Source organism: Xyrauchen texanus, chromosome 12 (assembly GCF_025860055.1).
Source record: "Xyrauchen texanus isolate HMW12.3.18 chromosome 12, RBS_HiC_50CHRs, whole genome shotgun sequence".
Lineage (NCBI taxonomy): Eukaryota > Metazoa > Chordata > Actinopteri > Cypriniformes > Catostomidae > Xyrauchen > Xyrauchen texanus.
Genome location: NC_068287.1, coordinates 29,239,656 through 29,262,204, shown reverse-complemented (window position 1 = coordinate 29,262,204; position 22,549 = coordinate 29,239,656). Strand labels below are relative to the sequence as shown.

General features: G+C 38.0%; 1 protein-coding gene across 6 annotated transcripts in view; it reads left to right on the top strand.

The window, feature by feature from the left end:
- The first annotated feature begins 655 nt into the window (after positions 1-655).
- The window catches only part of mybpc2a (myosin binding protein Ca), a 46,385-nt gene continuing 24,491 nt past the window's right edge, over positions 656-22,549 (top strand). The window contains exons 1-12 of one of the 6 annotated variants that reach the window (XM_052139539.1): positions 656-766; positions 12,532-12,567; positions 13,326-13,340; positions 14,129-14,149; positions 18,741-18,761; positions 19,132-19,146; positions 19,583-19,666; positions 20,030-20,178; positions 20,267-20,384; positions 20,938-20,986; positions 21,312-21,368; positions 21,919-22,091. In XM_052139539.1, coding sequence (XP_051995499.1) covers positions 733-766; positions 12,532-12,567; positions 13,326-13,340; positions 14,129-14,149; positions 18,741-18,761; positions 19,132-19,146; positions 19,583-19,666; positions 20,030-20,178; positions 20,267-20,384; positions 20,938-20,986; positions 21,312-21,368; positions 21,919-22,091 — 772 coding nt within the window. In that variant the 5' untranslated portion in view covers positions 656-732. The remainder of the gene's footprint in view (positions 767-12,531; positions 12,568-13,325; positions 13,341-14,128; positions 14,150-18,740; positions 18,762-19,131; positions 19,147-19,582; positions 19,667-20,029; positions 20,179-20,266; positions 20,385-20,937; positions 20,987-21,311; positions 21,369-21,918; positions 22,092-22,549) is intronic. The other 5 variants (XM_052139540.1, XM_052139542.1, XM_052139541.1 and 2 more) reach the window with 5 other exon arrangements.

The window sequence follows — 22,549 nt, the reverse complement described above, 5'->3', positions numbered from 1 at the left end:
TAAGTTGCACTCTCTATAAATAGTGCAGTCTCTGCCCAGTTTTCAGTTTTTTAAAGTTCGAAAGAGCGTTTATTGGTGTGTCATGCTTAATAGAGCATCACTGAACTTCCAGCATTCATACCTTGGCCTGTAAAGACCTATGAGGTAGGCCTAATGAAAGAACAGGTTTCCATTTCAGCACACATTTCTTGAAAGATAGTGCTAGTTAGAGATCTTTCAGAGCTGTGAAGTCAAAGGTTCAAGCTCTCAAATATACTTAACCTCTGATATCCCTGACACCATTTCAGCCGGCCTGATTCTGTTCTCGACATGTCTGCATATTTCTCAGTTTGAAATCACATTGTAGGTGATCACAAGTGACAAGCACCTCAATCAATATGTCTATCAGTATATCAGCCCATTAGCTAATGACTTGGTTCACGCTTTAACAAGATGACCAATTAGAGAAACTTTGTCAGTTTCAGTGTAAACCTCTTTTTCTCCTGACTCTATTTTTTGTCTGCTCCTCCTTTCCAAGTTGTATTCCCTTAAGATATCAAGTGCCACTCATTCTGTGACTCTCCCTCCCTCTATCTTTCTTTTCCATCTCTATCTTGTCACCCACCCTCCGCAATCTTTCTCAAGGATGGGACGACATGCTTGCCAAGGGAGGAGGGAATAAAAAGGGATGAAGAAGGAAATGTGAACAGATGAATAAAGTGTGGGAGAAAGAGAAGTTAGGGTGTCTGACATATGACAAAAGCCATGCCTGAACCAAAGAAGCCAGGTAAGACCCTTAAATATTTTTTTTTTGCATCGACTATACATTTAATACTACAGTATATCTTAATCACCACTGTTTGTTCCCTATGTTAGTTTATATAGTGTATCACTTTCATAGAAAAATTGCTCTTAACTGTTGGTATCCTAGAGAGTCTGGCTCAAACTCATAATTTAGCTTTGTTATGTACATTAGTCATTTAATTTGTGCATCTGTATGACACTGTCAATGATATAATCCAGGCCTCATTCTTGGTTCACTCTTTTTGTTCTATGTACTAATGTTGAGAAATATTGTTACGTATGATTGAGATGTAAATCAAGGGTCTGAATGGCTGTATAACTCTTAGTAAGTGAATGATGAGATTACCTCAGTTCTGACAGGTGGTGAAAGATTCATTTTATAGGTTGGGATGGCAGCTACAGCAGTGAGAGGTCAGTTTTCTGCTGAGTTTTGGCAGCAACACTGGATATAAATGAGGCTATGCAAACAAACTGAGGAGATACTCTATACCTTGATACCCATCAATCTGAATTATATATCTTGGTGATGACTACTTTAATTATCATTAGTAATTATCAACCAGTGGCAAATACTGTACATTTCTCTTCTCAAAACAAGTCAACACCATTTTAAAAATTCTGAGGTAGAAAATTAATCTGTTGATAATGTTGTTAATAAATGGTATATGCTAAGTAACCAGTCCTCGATATTTCAATGTAACTTTTTGAAAATTGTGTTTAATAGTGAAATTCCCGGTGAAGAACTGCACTTATATTTTAGCATATATCTAGCTATTTTGGAATAAACTCAAAGTATATTGATTTCTTCAATTTGATTAATCTACAACTTTAAATAGACAATTTTCCATTGTTTTTAATTCAAATATGTCATTCCCAGTGTTTCATTGTAGTTAACGACATTAAGTACACAGTCTTTTACCACTGGGTTATGCATCCGAAAAATCAATAATTAAAAACATAAATAAATCCATAAAGCATTTTAGAAAAATCATCATAGATATTTTGATATTTTATTTTATAACTTCACTACTATTTTATTAAGAATATATTTATATAAGATTTTTTATTTTTATTTGAAGCATTATATTTAAACTTCAATAAAAGCAAAATAGAGTTAGATTTAGTTTTATTCTACATAACCCATTAAATGTAATGGTATTGAATGGAGACTAATATTCTATATTTTAATATAGCTAATATTCCTATAAAATACATTATTTTACAGTTGATATTTCTTTAGGTAATTCAAAACACTGCCTTGATGGGCTTATGGGCACGTGTAAGCTCATCTGGGTGTAATGTCCTTGGAGGGGTGCCAAAAATGAGTTGTACAAGCTGTAATAGAGTAAAGAGGAATGTATATTTGATCAATTAAACCTAACCATCATTGGAGAAACTTTATTATGTTTAATAGAAAAATACACCCTCCAAATCGCACTCCGTTTGCTTGCACTGATTAAGTGAATGCGATTACTTCCTAGTTTCAAAAAGGGATCCGAACCTGGGTCTCCCAAGTTGCTGAAGCAATGCGCTTCCGGTTGCACCACAAGGGAAGGTAAACACAAAGGGGCCGATGCAAAAATGTCTGATGGGAAATAGCGCTGTTTGGTAAGTCAGAATAATGTGGCTGATCGTAGGGTACTGGAACTCTGCACTATTTCCAGAGAATGACCCACTCAGAGACAGAAGGTCAGATCAGTGTTTTCGTGATGTCGTGTTGTGTTACCATCCCTTCTTGAGATCTGACCTGTCTTCATTATTTCTCCTATGATTCAGTTTTTCCTTCTAACTGAGCCCCATGACACTCGGCTCATGTCTCACAGTGTAGGGTCCAGTCTGAGAGCATGACATCACCAGTGTCAAATAACTGCCACCTTCTATATGGCTGTAACCTGTTGCTTCACAACTACAACTCTCTCTTTATCTCATTCACCCCACCTTCACCCTTAGGAGACCACACACAACGCTCCACTTTTAGTTCATTGCTTCTTAAAGATCACATTTACCACCCTCCATTTAAATCCCACTACCATTGCACATACACAACCCTCTTTGTAGTGAGTGGAGACATGTCAAGATAACGTCTGACTGGATCTCCTGAATCTGTAGTGACTGGCAGAGAGCACGATTCCTTAATAAACAGGTTCCAGAATAGCCTCACGGCCTTGAGCTTCTTGGGTGTACGTTTTTACAAATGGGCATGTTGACAGCGGAAAAGTGTTCGGAGATGGGTGTGTCCCTACATTTTGCTCTATGATAATGGATACTCTGTAATAATAGCACAGTAATAGGGACACAAGGCTGTGTGCTGTCAGCTTATGCATTGATATTGAATGGTAGCTGGAAAAAAGTCCATGTAAAGCCGGCATCACACAATCCAATTGCTCTCTTCATTCGGAGGTACAGTATGACACACTTGTGATACAAAAAATGGTGAAGGGGTGACAGACATTATGATTCCCTTTCATGTGGAGCTTGCTAAAATACGAACAGGAGTACCTTGTGAACATAAACAATTGTTATAAAGTAATTTAGGATGCGATTCATGGACCTTACCTTATGAAAGTGTGAGTAAAGAAATTACTTTCTGTAAAAACAAACTACTTTCTGATTTTAGTGTAGGGGAACTCCAGGAAAAACACTTAGTGACAGAATCACTAAGTATTACAATCATGAGTTTGCATGTCCACCTAGCCCCTGAAGTGGAAATGGTAATCAGATTGTTAAGGATAAACAAATTTGGCTTGCTGTCTGTAAAAAAGGGGTTCGAGCATGAGGGGCTTGAGCATGGGGGCTCGGCTCAAGCTATGTTATATACGTAATACGTAAGAAAGGGGTGGTTTAGACTCACACCATCAACTCTTAAAAAAACGTTCTGTGCTCCCACACGTAATCCATTCTGATTGACTCTTCTCAGTAGCTTCAATACAAACAGGAATTTAGCGGAGTGTGGAAAAGGGGCGGGGCTAAATAAGATTACTAGTTAATAGAAAACTTTTAGTACTTTTTGATTTTTGTTAAGATTTTATTTACTATGTTTATTAAGTGTTTGAACTTAAGTGTTTTTAAAAAATGTAAGTGAATTTAGGTTTTACTACCCTTTTGGAACAATGTAGGCAAAACCTGACCTACATGTACAAACATGCATTAGCAGGGAGAGATCAGTGTCTTAGCGTTCAATGTCTCATTTCCAGCTGGGCTAGTGTAGCATGATCTCATACCATCAATATCACAATGTTTTCTTCGGCATGCATCTCTGTCATGATGGATCACACTCAGATGAGCACTCACATTTGAAATATTCTGAGGTATGTCCTACAGCTTGACAGTAATGTGATATGTACTGCATGACCTAATCATATATTAATAAACTGCTGTTGATTATTCCATACACCAGCAGTGCTTCCATTCCTAGAGATCTAAAATCAAAATGATTAGCTGATTCATGAGTGTTTGATTGAATATAAGTTAGTTGGATCTAAACTCTGCAGGAAGGTAGATCTGCATGAGCAGGATTGTCCAACATGACAACTTGGGAAATTGACATGTGCTTCAAAAAGTGAATTTACCCTGAAATCAACCCTATTCAGTCAAATTACTGACAAGGACCATACCCCATCAGACATTTCTGCATCAATTAAAGTGTAAACACATTTCCCTCTAATGCTACTGATTGCATGTTTGCACTTAAGCAACTACCGAGACTCATGGTCAATCCCATAGAAACCAAGAAGTAATTTTTTCACATAAACAATGGTAAGAGTGATTCAATTTGTTGCCAAATTCACAGTGTGATCAGTCTGTGAAATCAATACGTTGACAACCAAAGAGTATTAGTGCAAACATCAGTACCACCTCTCCCTATACGCATATTACAAAGTCTGCGTAGGGCACCAATTCTCTTGGGGGCACCATCTCACCCTAGGGGGCCCCATAAACTCCACTGGCTGACCTTCCTCGCAAGTTATTCGTTATATGTCTGGCGATTGTGCAGCTCTACGTAGGGCATCAATTTAGCCAGCGGCAGCAGTGGTGGACGTGGCCTATCTATCCATATCTACTGTATTACAGTAACATTATTAGCATGACTCATAGCAACCAATTTATTCTTATTGTTTTGCCTATGTAATGAAGTCATGATCAAATATTGTAAACAGTCACCCTATTAAACTATGCAAATCCCTCTTTATGCAAAGTCACGGTCTCCTATCTCTCTAATCTTCATCTTTATCTTCACCACCTCATCTTTCCTTTAATATACATGTAGGAAAGAGATATTTACGATTTAAATCCATAACTCAAATCATTACAAATGTCATACAGAGTGAGAGACTGATATATATTGCAGGATCTCTCTTAAGTGTTTCCTCTCACTGCCAAAATAATCACTCTCACCGTCCTCATAAAATAGGGAAACTTCATCATCTGTGGCCGACCCTCCCCGCACTTGTATCCACTCCAAATGCTTCTAATGCCAATGAAACTCCATCACACAACCGCTTGTAAAAATAGATGCCTTCAAACTGGATCTCATGTTGAATGAAGCCTGAGGGGAAAAAAAATATTTTCTGTTGTAAAAACTTAATTTACATGCTATAAATATCACCAGTCTGTTCCAATAAGAATTTTCTTTATATTCTGAAAATTCTGATATTTTAAATTTAATTAATTTATTTTATTTGTTAGATATCAGAGTAAGAGCTAAATTAGACCGTCCAAGCCCCAGACCAATTCCAGAACTCAAAGGCCCAGATCCAGACCTAACCCTAAGATGTAGATCCAGACCCAGTTCAAGACTAGACCCCTCGAGACCAAGAGCTAACCCATGTACTGAGATCCAGACCATGAGCTGTCACTCCAGTAACCAGGCTGTCCTTTTTAATCTACTGAAATTGAGAACATTTTGAATTTATTGCAGCATTCATTTCAGATACTGAGACATTTTAAGTAGCTTTTCAGATCCATAAAATTCTCGCAAATCTCAGTAACGGTAAAGACACCTCTAGTTGAAGTAATTATCACTTTTAGTGTTGTAAATAAACTGCGGTCTCGTCTGTGACCCTAAATCGAGACCCAGATCTAGACCAAGGCTTTTTGGGACCCAGACAAATACATTGAGTTATGAGACCCTGACCAAGTCCATTGAAAGGTCTCAAGACCATGAAATCAAGCCTCCAGCGCAGTTTGACATTTTGAATATTATTCCCAGAATATAAGGCCCATTTCGATTGGATTGGCAGTATATGGTAATTTATAGTACGTTACTTTTTTGAGTGCTGGAGATCACACTCCAAACACCTGAGCCTGACTCTAAACACTCTGACAGTCCTTTCAAATTCTGTTTGTATAACACTGTATGTGACAAGTCGAAGTTAATTTGAAGTACATACTATATGGTGGTATGCTAAGGGTATTTGCAGACATTAACGCAGGGTGGTGTGGGTAGACATGTTAACTCAGGCTCAAAAAGAGTTAGGGCTTTGGGGACCCTGCTTCCATTTATCACATACAAAGATGTGTCTGAGACCCTTGGCAAGTTTGTCAATGTTTGTCTTTCCCCATTGGCCTGTCATCGTTAAAAATGTAGAACTCAAGTGTTCATTTAGGCAATCAAAACTCGACTTGAATAGTCTTAGATCACCTCTTTATTTGATTGGCTGGAAAGCTTAAGGCTCAAAGAGGGCTTTTTCCTGTTAAAATACAGTCAGCTGCAGAAGCAGCATTGAAAGAAGAGATACAGAGAGTAGTGAAGTAAATGTCACAAGAGATTAACTTAGTGAACATTCCATAGAGGTTACCAGCAGAATGGAGAGCGAGAGTGAATTGTCAGCAAAGAGAAGAGAGAGCACTAGAACTGTAAGCTAATGTAACTGAAGTAAGCAAATTCTGATTGTAGCAACCTATAAGATATACTGGTATTTTACTCTGATCTCAATTTCAGTCCTGTTCAGAATTTCAGGTTTTTCTAGGCTTCAGATTAGCAGTGTGACACACAGGTCAGGGCAATTGCGTCTCTGAAACAGTTTTGGATATTATGGATTAGCTATTTCAGACCGTCCATGTTTGGATTCGACAAAAACAAATAGGGTAGAAAACTTGAAATATCCTCCAGCCTTAATATAGAATTGTACATGAAGATGGAGAGATATGCAGTCATTGAGGATTACATTTATTCACATTATTGAAGGAAAGTGGCATAGGAGAGGAGAGGGTACTAAACCACTAGTTTTCACTTTACTCGTATGATGTTTATGAAATGTACTCATAGATTTTTGAGTTTTCTCTGTGCTAATTAACATGATCATGTTAAATGTGGTTCATCTCACTTACTATATCATCTCTGTCTGGTTCTCTGTCTTATTTTCTGTCCCTCTCTCTCTCTTTTCTCTAAATTTGTTCTTCCTTCTCTCTTAGAGACAAAAACAATGAGAAAGGTATAAGAAAAAGAGTATATTTGTATATTTTGTGTAGAGATAGTGTGTCTGTTAAGTTTTAGCACTGTGTAGCAGTGACAGAAACCAAGACTTGCATGGAGGAGTGTGCTGATGACTGGTAACCAGAGAAGTCCCAGGGGTGAAATGGCATAGTAGGAGACCAGGAGCCTTTAGAGAATTTAGGTAGCAAGAAATTGGCAGAAAAATGTGTCTGCCTCATTATAGCATCAGTCCTATTTAGGGACATATGTCAGAGGGAATTTATCACGTCAAAGTGAATGTTTCTTCAACTTTGGGCACTTTCATGTCCCGATGGATGATTATGTTTATTAAAATAAACAGATTATTTTTCTTTTTTGTTAAATTAATGTCTCATTAAAACTGAATTGCAAACTTTTTACCAGGCCTTCATCATTTATTTTTGGTACTTCTCAAATGCCATTTAGGTATAGTTTTTACTGTTTTAGTATTCACATACTTATCACTCCATGTCTTTCTTTGAAGCATATACAATCATTTTAATAGTCTTGATTGGTTCCATCGGACTATTGGCATGCATAGAGCTGGGCTGTGTGCCCAGTGCTATTTACACTTATTGCAAATAATTATTTGGCTATACTGAACCCGTGGTAGGGGGCCCTACGCAGCCACATATGTCTCTTAATACATTTTTTAAAAAACGTAAAAAATAAATCAGTGAAAGTGTAACAATTTTTAACGAGATCTTTTGTATTAGAATACACAGTTCCAAAAGTGCACGAAGTTGAAGAAACAACCATGATGAACTTGCTTTATTGGCCAATGTTTTTGCAGAAAGCAAATCAGTCTAAATGTACCCTGTTGCAAAGATGAACATATCAAGCATATGTTGTGTTTTGGATAATGGTGTGCTGGTGTCACCGAATTCATACTTGTGTAAGCAAGTGAGCATGAGAGTTAGAGTGGTTTCCATAGTGACCCCATGCCACATGTACACCATTGCAATGATGTTAGCAATGAATTTAAGAGGAAAGTGCCATTTTAATATAAGCTGACAGCGATTCGCCAAGTCAGCAAAGTTTGTTTTGCTAAATTTTATAACTGCAAACAAAATCTTGGAGCCGGGTGAATTAATGCCACCAGACCCATTTATCATGGGTATGTTAATTGCTGCTCAGAGCACTTGAGCATTTCACAGTACAATTCAGAGTTGTTTCAGGTCCTTGTTTGTGTAGACATGACCTACAGCTATCTGGTGACCTTGTGCTGTGTCCTTTTACGGGTGGACCTCTCAGCCTGGTGCTTACATCCTTAGGCAGGAAAAGCATTTATAACTCACTGGATCTCTGCATCCCACTCCTCCTCTGAGACGAGGAGATATACCAGAAGTGCTTGAGCGCTATTAACAGATTGCCCAGTGAAAGACAAACCTTATCAAAAATAGACGTGTCGGGATTTAAGTATGCAAGCAGAGACCACCACCTGAAGGGTAATCATGCAATCTGACCCCTGGGGCCAAGACCAAGTGTGGTGTCTCATATCTTGAACACTGAATAGTGAAGGGCCCCCTTCCTCCAGGCCTAGAGTTAATCTGAGGCCAAGTTTGTGTTTGAACACGAGGAGAGAATAAGGGAAGGTGAGGATGGAGTCAGAGACTAGCGCACTTCAAAAGCTGTTTACACCTACTGTTGGCTCGAGGGTAGAGTAGAGGACAGGCACAAATGGTCCCCGCTCTACTTGCTGTATACTGCTAAAAGGACCAGTTAAACTAGCAGGTATTTCCATAAGTGTCCAAGCTGGTTATTGCTGGTATGGTGATGGTCTAGCTGGTTAACATGCATAACCATGCTATGTACCAGCAAAAAAAAGTCAAGCTGGTCAAGCAGCAAAGTCTTTCTGCACAAGCTTAAGTCTTACTGGTTAAGGTAGTTAAGAAGCAATAGTGTAATCTAGGGCATACACCTGAAATAAATTATATGATGATATGATATGTATAGCCGGCAGAACAACGAGCAGCATTTTAACCCAGAACGTTTTCAGTCTACTAACGCAATGCTGCAGCACACTTGAGTGAACACCCTTTGAGAGAGACGGGACTGGATATTTGCTAATTAATAATATTTTCCAGCGTCTGATGCACAAGCATCCCTGGAGTATCCATCATTTGCACTGTAAACGTATTTCCTTGCTAAACGTAAATATATATACTAGTCAACTAGTCTAAATAGAAACCAAATTTCAGAAAAGAGTAAAAAAAAAAGAAATGTATGCGACTCATTTAAAATAACTCATCTATTCCACATCTATGCAATCTATGTGTCACGATCCCCTGTTGTCTGCCCTGTGTTTCACTTGTCAACTGTCTTAAAACTACACTTCCCATAGTTCCCTGCCCTCATCACTGCCAGCAGTCCCTCATTGTTCTCACCTGTGTCCTGTTTGATCATCACTCTCCCTGTGTATTTAAACCCTGTTTGTTCCCCAGTCATGGTAAGTGTAGTTTTAAGACAGTTGACAAGTGAAACATGGGGCAGACAACAGGGGATCGTGACGCTATGCAATATTCAACTGAAAAGGTGCATTTATCTGCAACATACTCATCTTGCATTATCATCTTTGTACATTATATATAGAGCACACATTAAGGGAATCCAGGTTTATTTACTGAAAACAATTGAATGAATAGTGCAGGACCAATAGCGCAACCCTAATAGCCTGTTCTAAACTGAATTCACCAAGTAAAAGTTACTTAACATATTAAAACAGTCAGGACATTGTTGAAAATAATTAACAGACGGGCTAAGCCAAATCTACGACAAAACAAATGCGCTGAAAAGTTGCGCATATTTCATGGCATGCAGTCATGCATTAGCCATTGATCTAATGACAGCTGTTAAAGAACGTTAGCCAATAACAGTTACAATTTAAAAAATAGGCCTATGATGTAGCCTACAATAAACCTAATGTATTCTAAACATGACCTACACACAGAATTAAAGATAGTTTAACTCGCTAAGTAGTCGGCACCTCGTTGAAAATAGCCGCCTTAATCAGCAGATTTAAAAAAATGGCATTCCTTGCCTAAAACAGCCATTTTCTAGGCTACTTACTCAAAAGCATAAATGTTTTGATGTGCAAAATAAACATGTCGACATGGTCCAGTAAAAGATGGGACTTGACTCACCTGAGGCGGCTAACCTGTTCTTGAAAAAGCCCACTTGGTGGGAAAATAACTTACAGGCACGCACCTATTTAAAGAAGACTCAAATGTGAAAACTTCTGACTTTCAAACCAATGGGGGCGGAACCTCATGCACTTTGATGTGGTCAAAGATCTATAAAATGCGCAACACTCGTAAGACAGCATGTCAGCTTCCTCATTTAACTCAACTGCTGCATCCGAAACAGCATACTCTCACAGTATGAACTATATTTGATTTAGGATGCACTTATCTGCTGGAAAAACAGTACATTCTTTTAGGTATGCACGCGAGTAGTATGAATAGATTTTAGACATACTTCATCCGGGGTACGTGGGCATTGTCTCGTGACCCGAATATATGATGTAAGAACAACAACTGTGAAAACTATCTGCTCAGGTTTTGTTAAAAAAAAGCACCATTTAAGAACAAGGAACAACTATCTCTTAATCAATTGATCATTATATTGTAATGTATTAAATATAATAATACATAATTTGTTATGATTTTGCATTATTTTTGCATTTCTCATGGCCTTGGATGATAGCGCTCCCGTGTTCTTGCACGCACGCGCGACCAAACACAGCAAGACATGATATAAAAGCCCCACTTCCCTTAGTCTTTCTTACATATATTCAAAATATGGCCACTTCTTCAGACACTACTACACCACTGTTAAGAAGCATGGTTGGGACATAAGGATGAAATAAGTTTCTATGATACATGTAGAGTTCTATTGACAGACTTTGACAAACAAATTAAGTAGCTTTGTTGAACCTAAGCAATTGCTTAGCACTGCTTCACCAAAATGTTTTGTCCTGCCTGGCTTTACTTTACAATTACTGCCTGTCATTGTCTTCTGTGTGCACCAATAAGCTACATACTATTGTATCCTTCACATGCCACATTTTAATGTTCACTGCATGCCACTTTGGTAAAAAAGATTTTGAACAGGAACACATTAAATAATAATCAGGGATGATGTATATCTTTCCCTCATGAGAGGCTAATATAGAAAAGGGTAAAAGCTGAGCAAAGATGTCTTGGCCTTCAAATGTCATTTAGGGTGTGTTCACACTTGTAGTTCGGTTCTCTTGGTCCAGACCAAAAAAGAAAAGAATACATTTAGTCCTGGTTCGCTTAGCGTTTACACTGGCATTTTTTAACACCGAACCTAACGGTACCATGCTGGGCGAAATGCGCTCTTTAAATTTATATATGTATATATGGTGGTATTTTTACCAGCTGAGAACAAAAGAGTGAAGAGCTAAAAACATCTGTAAAGGAGTCACAACAGCACCAGGAATTCCTCCGTTGTACATACAAACGAAGATATGCTGCAAGGACGGCTGACAGCAGTTCCGATGCCTGTACCGAACTGTAATTCGCAACATAGCTCTTCTGATGAGAAGAATCATGTATGCTTGAGGTCAGTATTAGGCAAATTACTTCCTGTTTTTTGGTCTGTTTAGATGTCTGTCCATGTTGCGTTCATATATCACCGAACCGCACCAGAGTTCGTTTGGAAGCGGACCAAGACCCACTATTCAGGTGGTCTCGTTCCGCTTGTTTGGTGCGCATCAAGGTTGGAGTGACACTTGTTCAAATGAATCGCACTAACAGAGCAATTGCACCAAAGTTCATTTTAATCTAACCAAACCTGCCAAGTGTGAACACACGCTTAGTTTCTATTTCAAGTTATTCTTGAAATCTTCAAATGTTCAACATTTGTGTTTGAGAATAAATTGTTTTCCAAAATTGGTTGTATTAATTTTTCTGATTCTTTTCTGTGTCAAAGTCAATTTATGTTGGACTGTGTGTTCGCTGGTAACTGGTTTTGTTTGCATGGGATGGACAGTTTATGTTCAGTCAATCTGATGTCTTTCATGATTTACATAATACTTTGTGTATGAACATCTAAATAAATCATATGAGATTAAGAGGTTACATGACCAGCAATTTGGGTTACTCAGTTTATATGTATTTTTATTCATGAATATTCATGGCGGTTATCACAATCAACAAAGTTTGACTAAGTTTATCTGTTTTTTGATATTTAAATTTGTTTGGGCAGCTTTTATTTCAAGCTATTATGATCTCTTTTGAATTATGTGATTTAAATGATTGTTTTTTTAGGTAACAAGGCAGAGAAGGAGAACGTTCTCCCTGCTGGTGAGTACATGCATTTAATTGTAGACTTGCCACTTGTGTAAACTTCTTACTTTGTAACTCTATGCATCTCTATGGAAGCCCTGAACCAGGCTGGGAGTTTTTAAAAGCCTCAGGAATCTTTTGCAGGTGTTTAGAGTTAATTAGTTGATGCAGATGATTAGGTTAATAGCTTGTTTAGAGACCCTTTTCATGATATGCTAATTTTTTGAGATAGGAATTTTGGGTTTTCATGAGCTGTATGCCAAAATCATCAGTATTAAAACAATAAAATACCTGAAATATTTCAGTTGGTGTGCAATGAATCTAAAATATATGAAAGTTTAATTTTTATCATTACTTTATGGAAAATAATGACCTTTATCACAATATGCTAATTTTTTGAGAAGGACCTGTATTTTCTCCTCAAGAGGAAACTTTTTTTTCTTGCAAGCTATCAGTTAGTATGTTGTACCAAACTCGGCCACCAGGTGCCACTATCAGTTAGAATAAAACCTTATGCTTACAAGATGACAGAAATTTCAGAGAGAGAAAAATTATAATTTCAGAGAGAAAAGAAAAAAGTCAGGAATAATTGTAGGACATAGGCTAAGACACATAAAGAAGGCACCTAGACACCTAAAAAAATTAACATAGTGAATCTTTTTTCCCCCTTGTGATTCAGGGCTTCCGTATATCTCTAAGATAATATTAACCATTCATATTTTACTAATTTTATTCTAAAGCAGTCAGACTCACTCTTTGTATCTCTTATTTCACAGATAAGACTAGAGAAGGTGGGTCACCTGGAATCTTCTCATGACCACCATTTGTCTTCATTCGGTCTGTCTAGGCTTTAAGGAATTGCCTTGCATCTACAAATTAGCTTTGTGTGTGTATGTTGTGGGGTTATGGTGCATATGTATGTGTTGTATTCTAAACCTAATTCCTAGTTGATGATGATTTAAATTAATTATTGAATAAATTCTAAATTTATTTTAATAAATTGACATTAAAATATTTTAAATAAAAAAAAAAATATTTTAAATAAAAAAATAAAAATCTTAACCAAGAGGCAAATATTGCCCTATAATTATATTAAAAAGTAAATTTCTGACCCTGATATACATGAATATGTGTGTATGAATTTATTGTATATGCCTATGGACAATTTGTGCATTGCATCTGATTGTGAGCAATTATGATAATCCAGCACAGTTTTTTATATGAGTGCACACATTGTTGGAGTGTACATTATGGTAAAAATGGAGCTAAACTTTGGTAAGGGTGAGAATTGTACTTTGGGTAAATGTGTGAACTGTGTGTGACTGTTTGGGCACTTTTTTGTTAAATGTTTGTTGCTATTTTGGATTTATGTTCCAGTCTGTTTGAGTATGAATGGAGATGATATCTGCATGAAAACACAGTGCTGAAAATTGTACTTGACTGGCCTGTCTGTTTAAACTTTCTCTTCAGCCCCTGTCTGCTGGGACAGGACACCAAGACTTTGTATCTGTTGGTGTTTTAACCCGACTTTATATGCAGCCTTAACCTCATTATGCTTTAATTGTTTGTTTTTATTTAGAGGCAAATGAGGGCCGTGATGGTAAGGCAAAGAAACAGTCCTTTTGGCTCGCTGTGTGTGTGTGCGTGCTAATTTGTCAATGTGCTAGTTGCTTCTGTGAATGTGCACGTGAACAAATGTCAGTCACTGTCTCTGTGGTCCACAGGTCTGTCACAGGGGTTCTGACTGACCAGAATGAGACCAAAAAGTAAACAACTTATTTACTGATGAAATCTGAGACTGCTTTGACGAGGACCAAGTTTTTCAAATGTATTTTTTATACATTTTAGTTAATTGTTGCAATGGACAATTCACTGTCTTTTAAAATTCATTATGTGCTATAAGATTCACCAAAGCAATAAACTGAGAAAATGTTTTCTCTATTCAAATCAGGTTTCGCCAAAGCATCCAGGTGAAGAATATGCTATATTCTATCACATTATTAATACTATTTTAAGTTAAATACGTTTATCGCTGACAATTTGGATATATACCTTGTTTATTAGAGGTGGTATATATCAATGTATGTGTGCAGGTGTACACAAACAAAAGGTGTTTAACTTAACTCCTGGTCACATGACAAAAAATCTGACAAGCTTTGTTAGATTTTTAAGAAATCCAACAGGCCTACAACAGCACCCCCCCAACCCCACCCCCCCGTCCCCCAAACTAAAGCTAAGTGCACGCTGTATGATTTTTATTATCCTTTACAATTGATGCCTGTCAGACTATACAATATATCATACTAATACACAAAATTGTCCAATTAGAGATGCACAAAACGATCAAAGTAAGAAATAAGAAATTCTCCAATAAATAGAGGCACTAAACCACTTATGAACACAGAATGGTGCATTTCAATGTAATCTGAGTGCATGAGAGCCTCAGGGTGATCCTCGCTGCACATTGAAAAGTGCAGAACTGTAAGGTTATATTGCGGATCCACAACAACTAGTTTACAGCATGCAGAAATTTAAACCTTTTTTTCTGCTACTATTTATTTTAGCAGTGTCAGACCAAATCAGCAAAAGACTTTAATCTCTCCACAATACCTCACAAATACAGTAACATCACTCAAAGTTTTTAACACGAATGTTCAGCATCTGTGTACAGTCGAACGCGAGCCTGTCAAAGTGTACTCCATATAACTGTGCGTGCATACACAGGTGGTTGACACGTGTGCTACGAATGCTGGGAAACACTGTATTTTCTCTTCAGGAGTTTAGACACATAAATATGCCTTTATTTTCCTTCAGACTTGAGTTATACAAAATGCAGGTATCTCCTGACATCCTCACACACGCACTCTTGACTTGCACATCCACTGTTGTTATTTTGACCTTCATCTCCTGATGTTTAGCGCCAATTACATCTTCTAGTGCTTCTTCATGACAGCAATAGCAAAGTAATCACAGATCACAGGAATTTGACTCAGACAGCAAATTCATGGCCAGTACAGTGTGAACCTGGCTAAATTTGTTTGGTCATGACAGACATCATGTCTTGATGTCTTGAAAACAACTTTGTTTGAATTTATCATCTTGAAATGTTTGTAGAGGTGTGGTGACCTTTCCTAGGAGGCCAAGATAAAACAGTATACTGATACTCTGAAGTTGATCCATTGAAAGTTTCACCATTGCAAATGTCAGGGTCTGTTTTTGGGATCCAGTGCTGGAGTGCAAGAGTGTTAGGGTCAGGACATTTAGCAATATGAGGTTAGGACACCCAGAGCTGGACAAGCGCTTGAAGAATGTTCACAGTGCATGTGTTTAGTGGCTGACATTGGTGTTCAGCAGAGTATCTGTCTAATCTGGGATAAGTGTGTCTAGGTACAGTAAATGTTATACATTAGGATGGTTTGGTCAAACCTCAGTGTCCTGAATTTTGGCCCCAGAAATAGTTTGAAAATATGTTGTTAAAAAGCTTGTTTGTTTTTTGTTAGTTTTTTGTATAGGCCAAGCTAAGCATTGCACTGTGACTTTCATCAGTATATCATGTTCAGTATATAAAATTAACTTGCATAAACATAAAACTGTAATGGGGCTTTTCCACTGCACGGTACAACTCGACTCTGCTCTCTTTATTGGGGTTTTCCACTGTGGATAGTACCTGGTACACAATACTTTTTTAGCACCACCTCAATTGAGGTTCCAAGCGAGTCGAGCCGATACTAAATGTGACGTCAAAATCCTGCAGATCACTGATTGGTCAGGGAGAATCGTCACTACCAGTATCACTGGATTTCAGACATGCAACTTCAACTCGCTAGTTTTAAAGTTAGCAACAGCGATAACATTATCATTTGTTCACGTGACTTTCGAATTGTGAAAAAGAAATAGCTGTGCGCAAAACCACACCATGGTCAATAATCGAGATGCACTCGTTAGCGATGAGCGAAACTAAAAAGTCTCACAAAAAGTTTCAGCTGTTGGTCACACACGACTACCACCGGACCTACCAACAGTATAGGGAAAAATAAAAAAAAACTTAAAAGTAACTACAGAACCATCAAGGAAAAGTGGAAGTGGTTCGACCAAATGGACGCTGTCTAAACCGGCGAGCAATGGGAGAGAGAGTGCCCTGGACTCAGCCACGATGGAGAATGGTATGTTTTGTTACGTTAACTCTATGCTCTGTTTGAAAGCTTCACTTTATTTAGTTGACCAGCTACTAGAAGCTTGCTTCTAAAACAACCAGGCCAATTTAACTGTTACACTTGTGTAAAATCATCATGCTTTATGCAGCACAATGAGCAAGTAGTTAACAGCTAGCGGTCGTGTTCTTGTTTTGGTCAGTTTGTGTTTAAGATGATGTCATGGCAGTAGAGGTGGTGCAACTATGACAATCAGCCTATAATCCCACCCACGTTGAGATGGCACTAAACTGCAGTGGAAATGCAAGCTCAGAAACATAAAGCGAGTAGAGGCGAGTCGACCGTAACATGCAGTGGAAAAGTGCCATAAGTGGTTTCTTTGGTTTTATGGAAATGCATGATATGCACTGCGTGCCCAATTATTAGGCAAATTGTATTCCTCAGGATTCATTTTATTGTTGAACAAACACAATGCTTTCAGTCAGTCCAAAATGTTATTGAACCTCAAACCTTAACAAAGAAAAAGTGAGTTTTGTCTTAGTCAGGGGAATATGTAAGTTATTAGGCAACTATTAGTGTGCAAAATTATTAGGTAACTAAAAAGAATTTCTCCCAACTCAATTGTATATTCTCAATTTTAGAGTAGGTGCAACAAATAAGTAACACAAAATGAAAATTAAATAATATTTTTGGCCTTTCAAAAATATTCAGTGACCAATACAACCACCCTTCTTTGCAATAACTACCATGAGCCTTCCATCCATGGAGTCTGTCAGTTATCTGATCTGTTCACGATCAACTTTCGCTAAAGCAGCAACCACAGCCTCCCAAATGCTGTTCAAAGAGGTGTATTGTCTTCCCTCACTGTAAATCACACATTTGAGAAGGGCCCACAAGTTCTCAGTAGGATTTAAGTCAGGTGAGGAAGGGAACCAAGTAATTATTTGGGCATCTTTGAGGCCCTTGCTGGCTAGCCAAGCAGTGGAGTACTCTGATGCATGTGATGGAGCATTGTCCTGCATAAAAAATCATGGCCTTCTTGAATGCTGAGGACTTCTTCCTGTACCACTTCTTGAAGAAAATACTTTCTAGAAACTGGCAGCAGGTTTGAGAGTTGAGTTTCAGTCCATCTTCAACTCAAAAAAGGTCCAACTACCTCATCCTTAATGAAGCCCATACCAGTACCCCTGCTCCACACTGCTGGCACCTGACTCGAAGTGGTACCCTGTGTCCATTAGTTATCCAGGCACGGGGCCCATCCATCTGGTCCACCAAGAATCATCTGTCCATAAAACATTTGAAAAATAAGTCTTCATGTATTTCTTTGCCCAATCTTGAAACTTAAACTTGTGAATCTTATTCAGTGGTGGTCGTGTTTCAGCCGTCTTTTTTCTCTGAGCACTTGACACCTTGTACTTCTGGACACTCCAGGTAGGTTGCCGTTCAGAAATATGGAGGATAATGGTTTCCTGGTAGCTTCACGTTTTATTCTTCTCATGTCTTTTGCAGTTAATTTGCGCCTTTTCTTCTCCATGCATTTTTTGCACCTCAGTTGACTATTCGCAACAAAACCTTTGATTGTCCGGTGGTCAAGCCTCAATAGTTTAGCTATTTCGAGAGTGTTGCATCCATCTGAAAGGAAGTTTTACAATACTTGACTTTTCAGTGTCAGTTAAATCTCTTTTTTGGCCCATTTTTTGAGGTAATGAAGCTGCCTAATAATTAAGCACACCTTTATATTAGGTGTTAGTCACTTTCTCCTCACCCTCCCTCATTACACACATAATTACCACCTGAAAATGATTGAAACCAATAAGCATTCAAGTTTATATGGTTTGGAGTTGGAATATGTGCATGGAAATAATGATAAGATCAGAATACTTACTTGCCTAATAATTGGGCACGCAGTGTAATCTGGCCTTAATCCCACACAGATAGTTGATGTACCTAATGTCAACATAAGTGTTGTGAAAATACACATGTATTGATTGGTTTTATATAATGTACATTTCATATTTACTGCAAAATATTTTTCTTTAGAGCTATTGTCTGATTATGAAGGTGAGAAAGAATATATATTTTAAATAATCAGCCATCACAACCATCCACATAACTACAGTTTAACCAGCATCAAAACACCCATTACCAATACCACTATGATGATAATGGTTTGCAGGGAAATGTGTACAGTGTGAAGAATTTGTATGAATGGTGAATAGAGAAATAACTTCATTAACGGCTATGCAATTTCTTTGTTCTGAAAGACTGAAGGACAGGAGGAAGGCACGCGTGCGTGTGTATGTTAGTATGTATGTATGTATGTATGTATGAATGCCTCCTAATAGGTCAGCCTTAAAAGGGCCCTAAATACTTGGCCTATATAATTAACTTTCTAATGGTCTCTCTCTCTCTCTCTCTTTCTCTGATACAGAATTGCCTGAGGATGGTAAGACACACAAATCCTTTAGCATGTATTGTCAATGACATATACATGAAAAACAAAACGCTTTTATAACTGTCATGCAAAAGGAAATTGTGTAAGAGTCTTTCACATCCCAGTGCAGACCTTAAGAAACTGAAAAGGATAAAAGTTGAGAGTAAAAAGCCCCAACCTGCCAATGACCCCATGGAATCAAAATAAAGAGTTTTGTGGTTTTAGTCCATGTCTGTTAGCTTAGCTGTGCTATTGTGCACCTTAAATTTAAAAAGTTCACTTTTAGCATATTTACAAATGTAGAGACTTTATAAGAATTTACAGTCTCTTCCAGGAAAGCAAAAAATATTGATGACTCATTTTGTAAAAAGCTCTCTATCCCCGACCCCGAATGTAGGCATTCAGTAGATCATATTAGTTTACACCATTTCTCTGACTTCCCCGGTAGAACATGTCCCAGGTGAAGAGCCTCAGCGGTCTGAGATTACTGGCCTGTTTGTGGAGAAGCCTCAGAGTGTCACCGTAATTAAAGGTGAGACAGTTCTCGACTGTTCTCCACTCCACCGCTAAATTCATTTGAAGATTTGAGAACTGTGTCAAAAAAGAAAGCTATAAACATAATGAATGAAATATGATTTCCTGTAAGCACATATCAATGGACGGCATTGAGCATCTAGTATAAATGGTATTTAGAGAAACATATTCGTATCTTAAGGAGCTCCTTTCCACAGGTATTAACTGGGGCCTTTCATTAAAGCATTATTTTTTGTGAAACAATGTCCATTGTAATTGATTGCATTTAATATGTATTTTATATGTATTAAATAAAATGGATTGTGAAAAGAGCTTTAAATATAAAACGTACTTGCCTTATTAATTTTATCATTGATAACAGGGAAAGATTCCACATTTGTGGCTAAGGTGGACTCTTCTCAGCTGCTAAGAAAGCCAGCTATGAAGTGGTTGAAGGGGAAATGGTTGGATCTGGGCAGCAAAGCTGGGAAACACCTGCAGTTCAAAGAAACCTATGACAGGAACAGCAAAGTGTGTGAAGGAATGTATGTTTTATATATGAGTTGTTTACCTAACCCTAACCCTAAAACAGTAACTAGCTCTTCTTTCTGTATATAAGATATACACCTATGAGATGACCATTGTTAAGGCTGTGGACGGGGATGCAGGAGGCTACCGTTGTGAGGTCACATCCAAAGACAAGTGTGATAGCTGTACATTTGACATCACTGTTGAAGGTATGACATTACACTGTAATGAGTACATATATGAGCTGCTAAATAATAATGGGATAGTCCGCCAAAAACATTACAATTCTGTTTTCATGTTAACAACCTCTTTCGTAGAATTTTAAAAGAGATGTTAGGCAGTATGTTAGTTTAAGTCACCTAGCATTCTGCCTAACATCTCCTTTTGTATTCCATGAAAGAAAGAATATTATACAGTTTTGCAACAACACAACAGTAAATAAATGATGACAGAATTTTAATTTCTGGGTGAACTATCCCTTTAACACAGCACTTGATGTACTTCATAGAACATTTATGATGCAAATTTTCAGACAGAGAACCGAGTCATTTAACACACCCAATGTGTGTGCATTTACTTTCAGCCACTGAGCTTATTTATTATTCAGTTGGTATTTAGCTGATTAGATCCTCTCCTGCTAGTTACACAGCATTTAGTAAATTAGCACTACACATTTATTGGCTTTGACAGCAATCAGATTGTGGAGCAAATCAGACTCTCACGGTTTTTCATCATCATCATTTGTTTCATCTTCTCCCCCAGCTGCCGAAGAGGCACAGCAAACAAACATATTGGAGGCATTCAAACGATCGTGAGTTTGTTTTCTACTGTATTCAGAAATTCTTATGTACAAAGTTTCTCTTTTGTCTTTAATTGTGTACTTGTCAGTTTATCTGGGGTACCATATAACAATTTGCACTGCGCGAGACAAAACTCAGTTTGCACCGTGAGATTATGGATTACTTTCAAATGTCAAACCTCCTTAAAGTCAAATATGGTGCTTATGTTATTTGTTCAAAACATTATTTACTGTTCATAATAGTTTGTCTCAAATTTTGCTTTGCTTGCAAAACCTGTATCGTATGCTGGGATGCTCTCTGAGATTTTTTCATTAATTTACCCTCTACCATCCATAGGGGAGATGCAGGAGAGGATGCAGGAGATCTGGACTTCAGTGGTTTACTCAAGAAAAGGTCTGGAACACATTTTACATTCTAAATGTCTTTTCTTTTTACTGTACAATACATCATCTTTCATCATTGATGAACTGGTGTCATTCATTCACTGTATCATCAGTAATGAACTTAACTATTTTTTATGCATGAATGCACACAGCTCTGAATGAGTACATAATTTAAATATACAATATTGATCAATACCGATACATAAAAAAAAATAAGGAGTCAGTTGAGGTGGTTTGGGCATCTGGTAAGGGTGCCCCCTGGCCGCCTCCCTAGGGAGGCGTTTCAGGCACGTCCAGCTGGGAGGAGGCCTCGGGGAAGACCCAGGACTAGGTGGAGAGATTACATCTCCACACTGGCCTGGGAACGCCTCGGGGTCCCCCAGTCAGAGCTGGTTAATGTGGCTCGGGATAGGGACGTTTGGGGCCCCCTGCTGGAGCTGCTGCCCTCATGACCTGACTTCGGATAAGCGGTTGAAGATGGATGGATGGATGGATAAAAAAAATAATATTGGGGAAAACTGGTATGGTGCCAATGTATTGTGCATCTGTCTTTCCCTCAGAGAAAGGAAGCAGAAGGAGGAGCCTGAGGTGGACGTGGATGTGTGGGAAATCCTGAAGACTGCTAAGCCATGTGACTATGAGAAGATCGCCTTCCAGTACGGCATCACTGACCTAAGGGGCTTGCTTAAAAGACTGAAGAAGATGAAGAAGGTGGAGCCCAAGAAGAGTGATGGTGAGACACGCAATGGATGCATACAGACATGGTCCCTCACAAACGTATGCTGGTCCAAAAAATGATTTTGACACTTAAGCCACAATTAAAAATGTATGAATGCCTTTGCATTAGATATTAAAATATCAAATAATTTAAATTCAAAGAAGCATAGCACAAGCAAACAGTTAAAACTAAATATGTTACATCATTTTAAATGGTAGACCACGTGCTAGACCACGTGTAAATTTGAAGAGTTTTGACATTAGATCAGAGGGGTAGTTGGGGCCACACGCACGTATACGCCATATGCAGCATAAAACTGCAAGTTACTTGCAGAGGAACATTGTTTTGGTAATTGTACCGAAATTACTTCGCTGTTCAAGGTTCCTTTATTTTGAAAATGGATGATTCCCCAGAGGGATGCCTTTTTGAATGACCCATGGTCAATGTCACTCATTTGTTGTGGATGCAAGCTT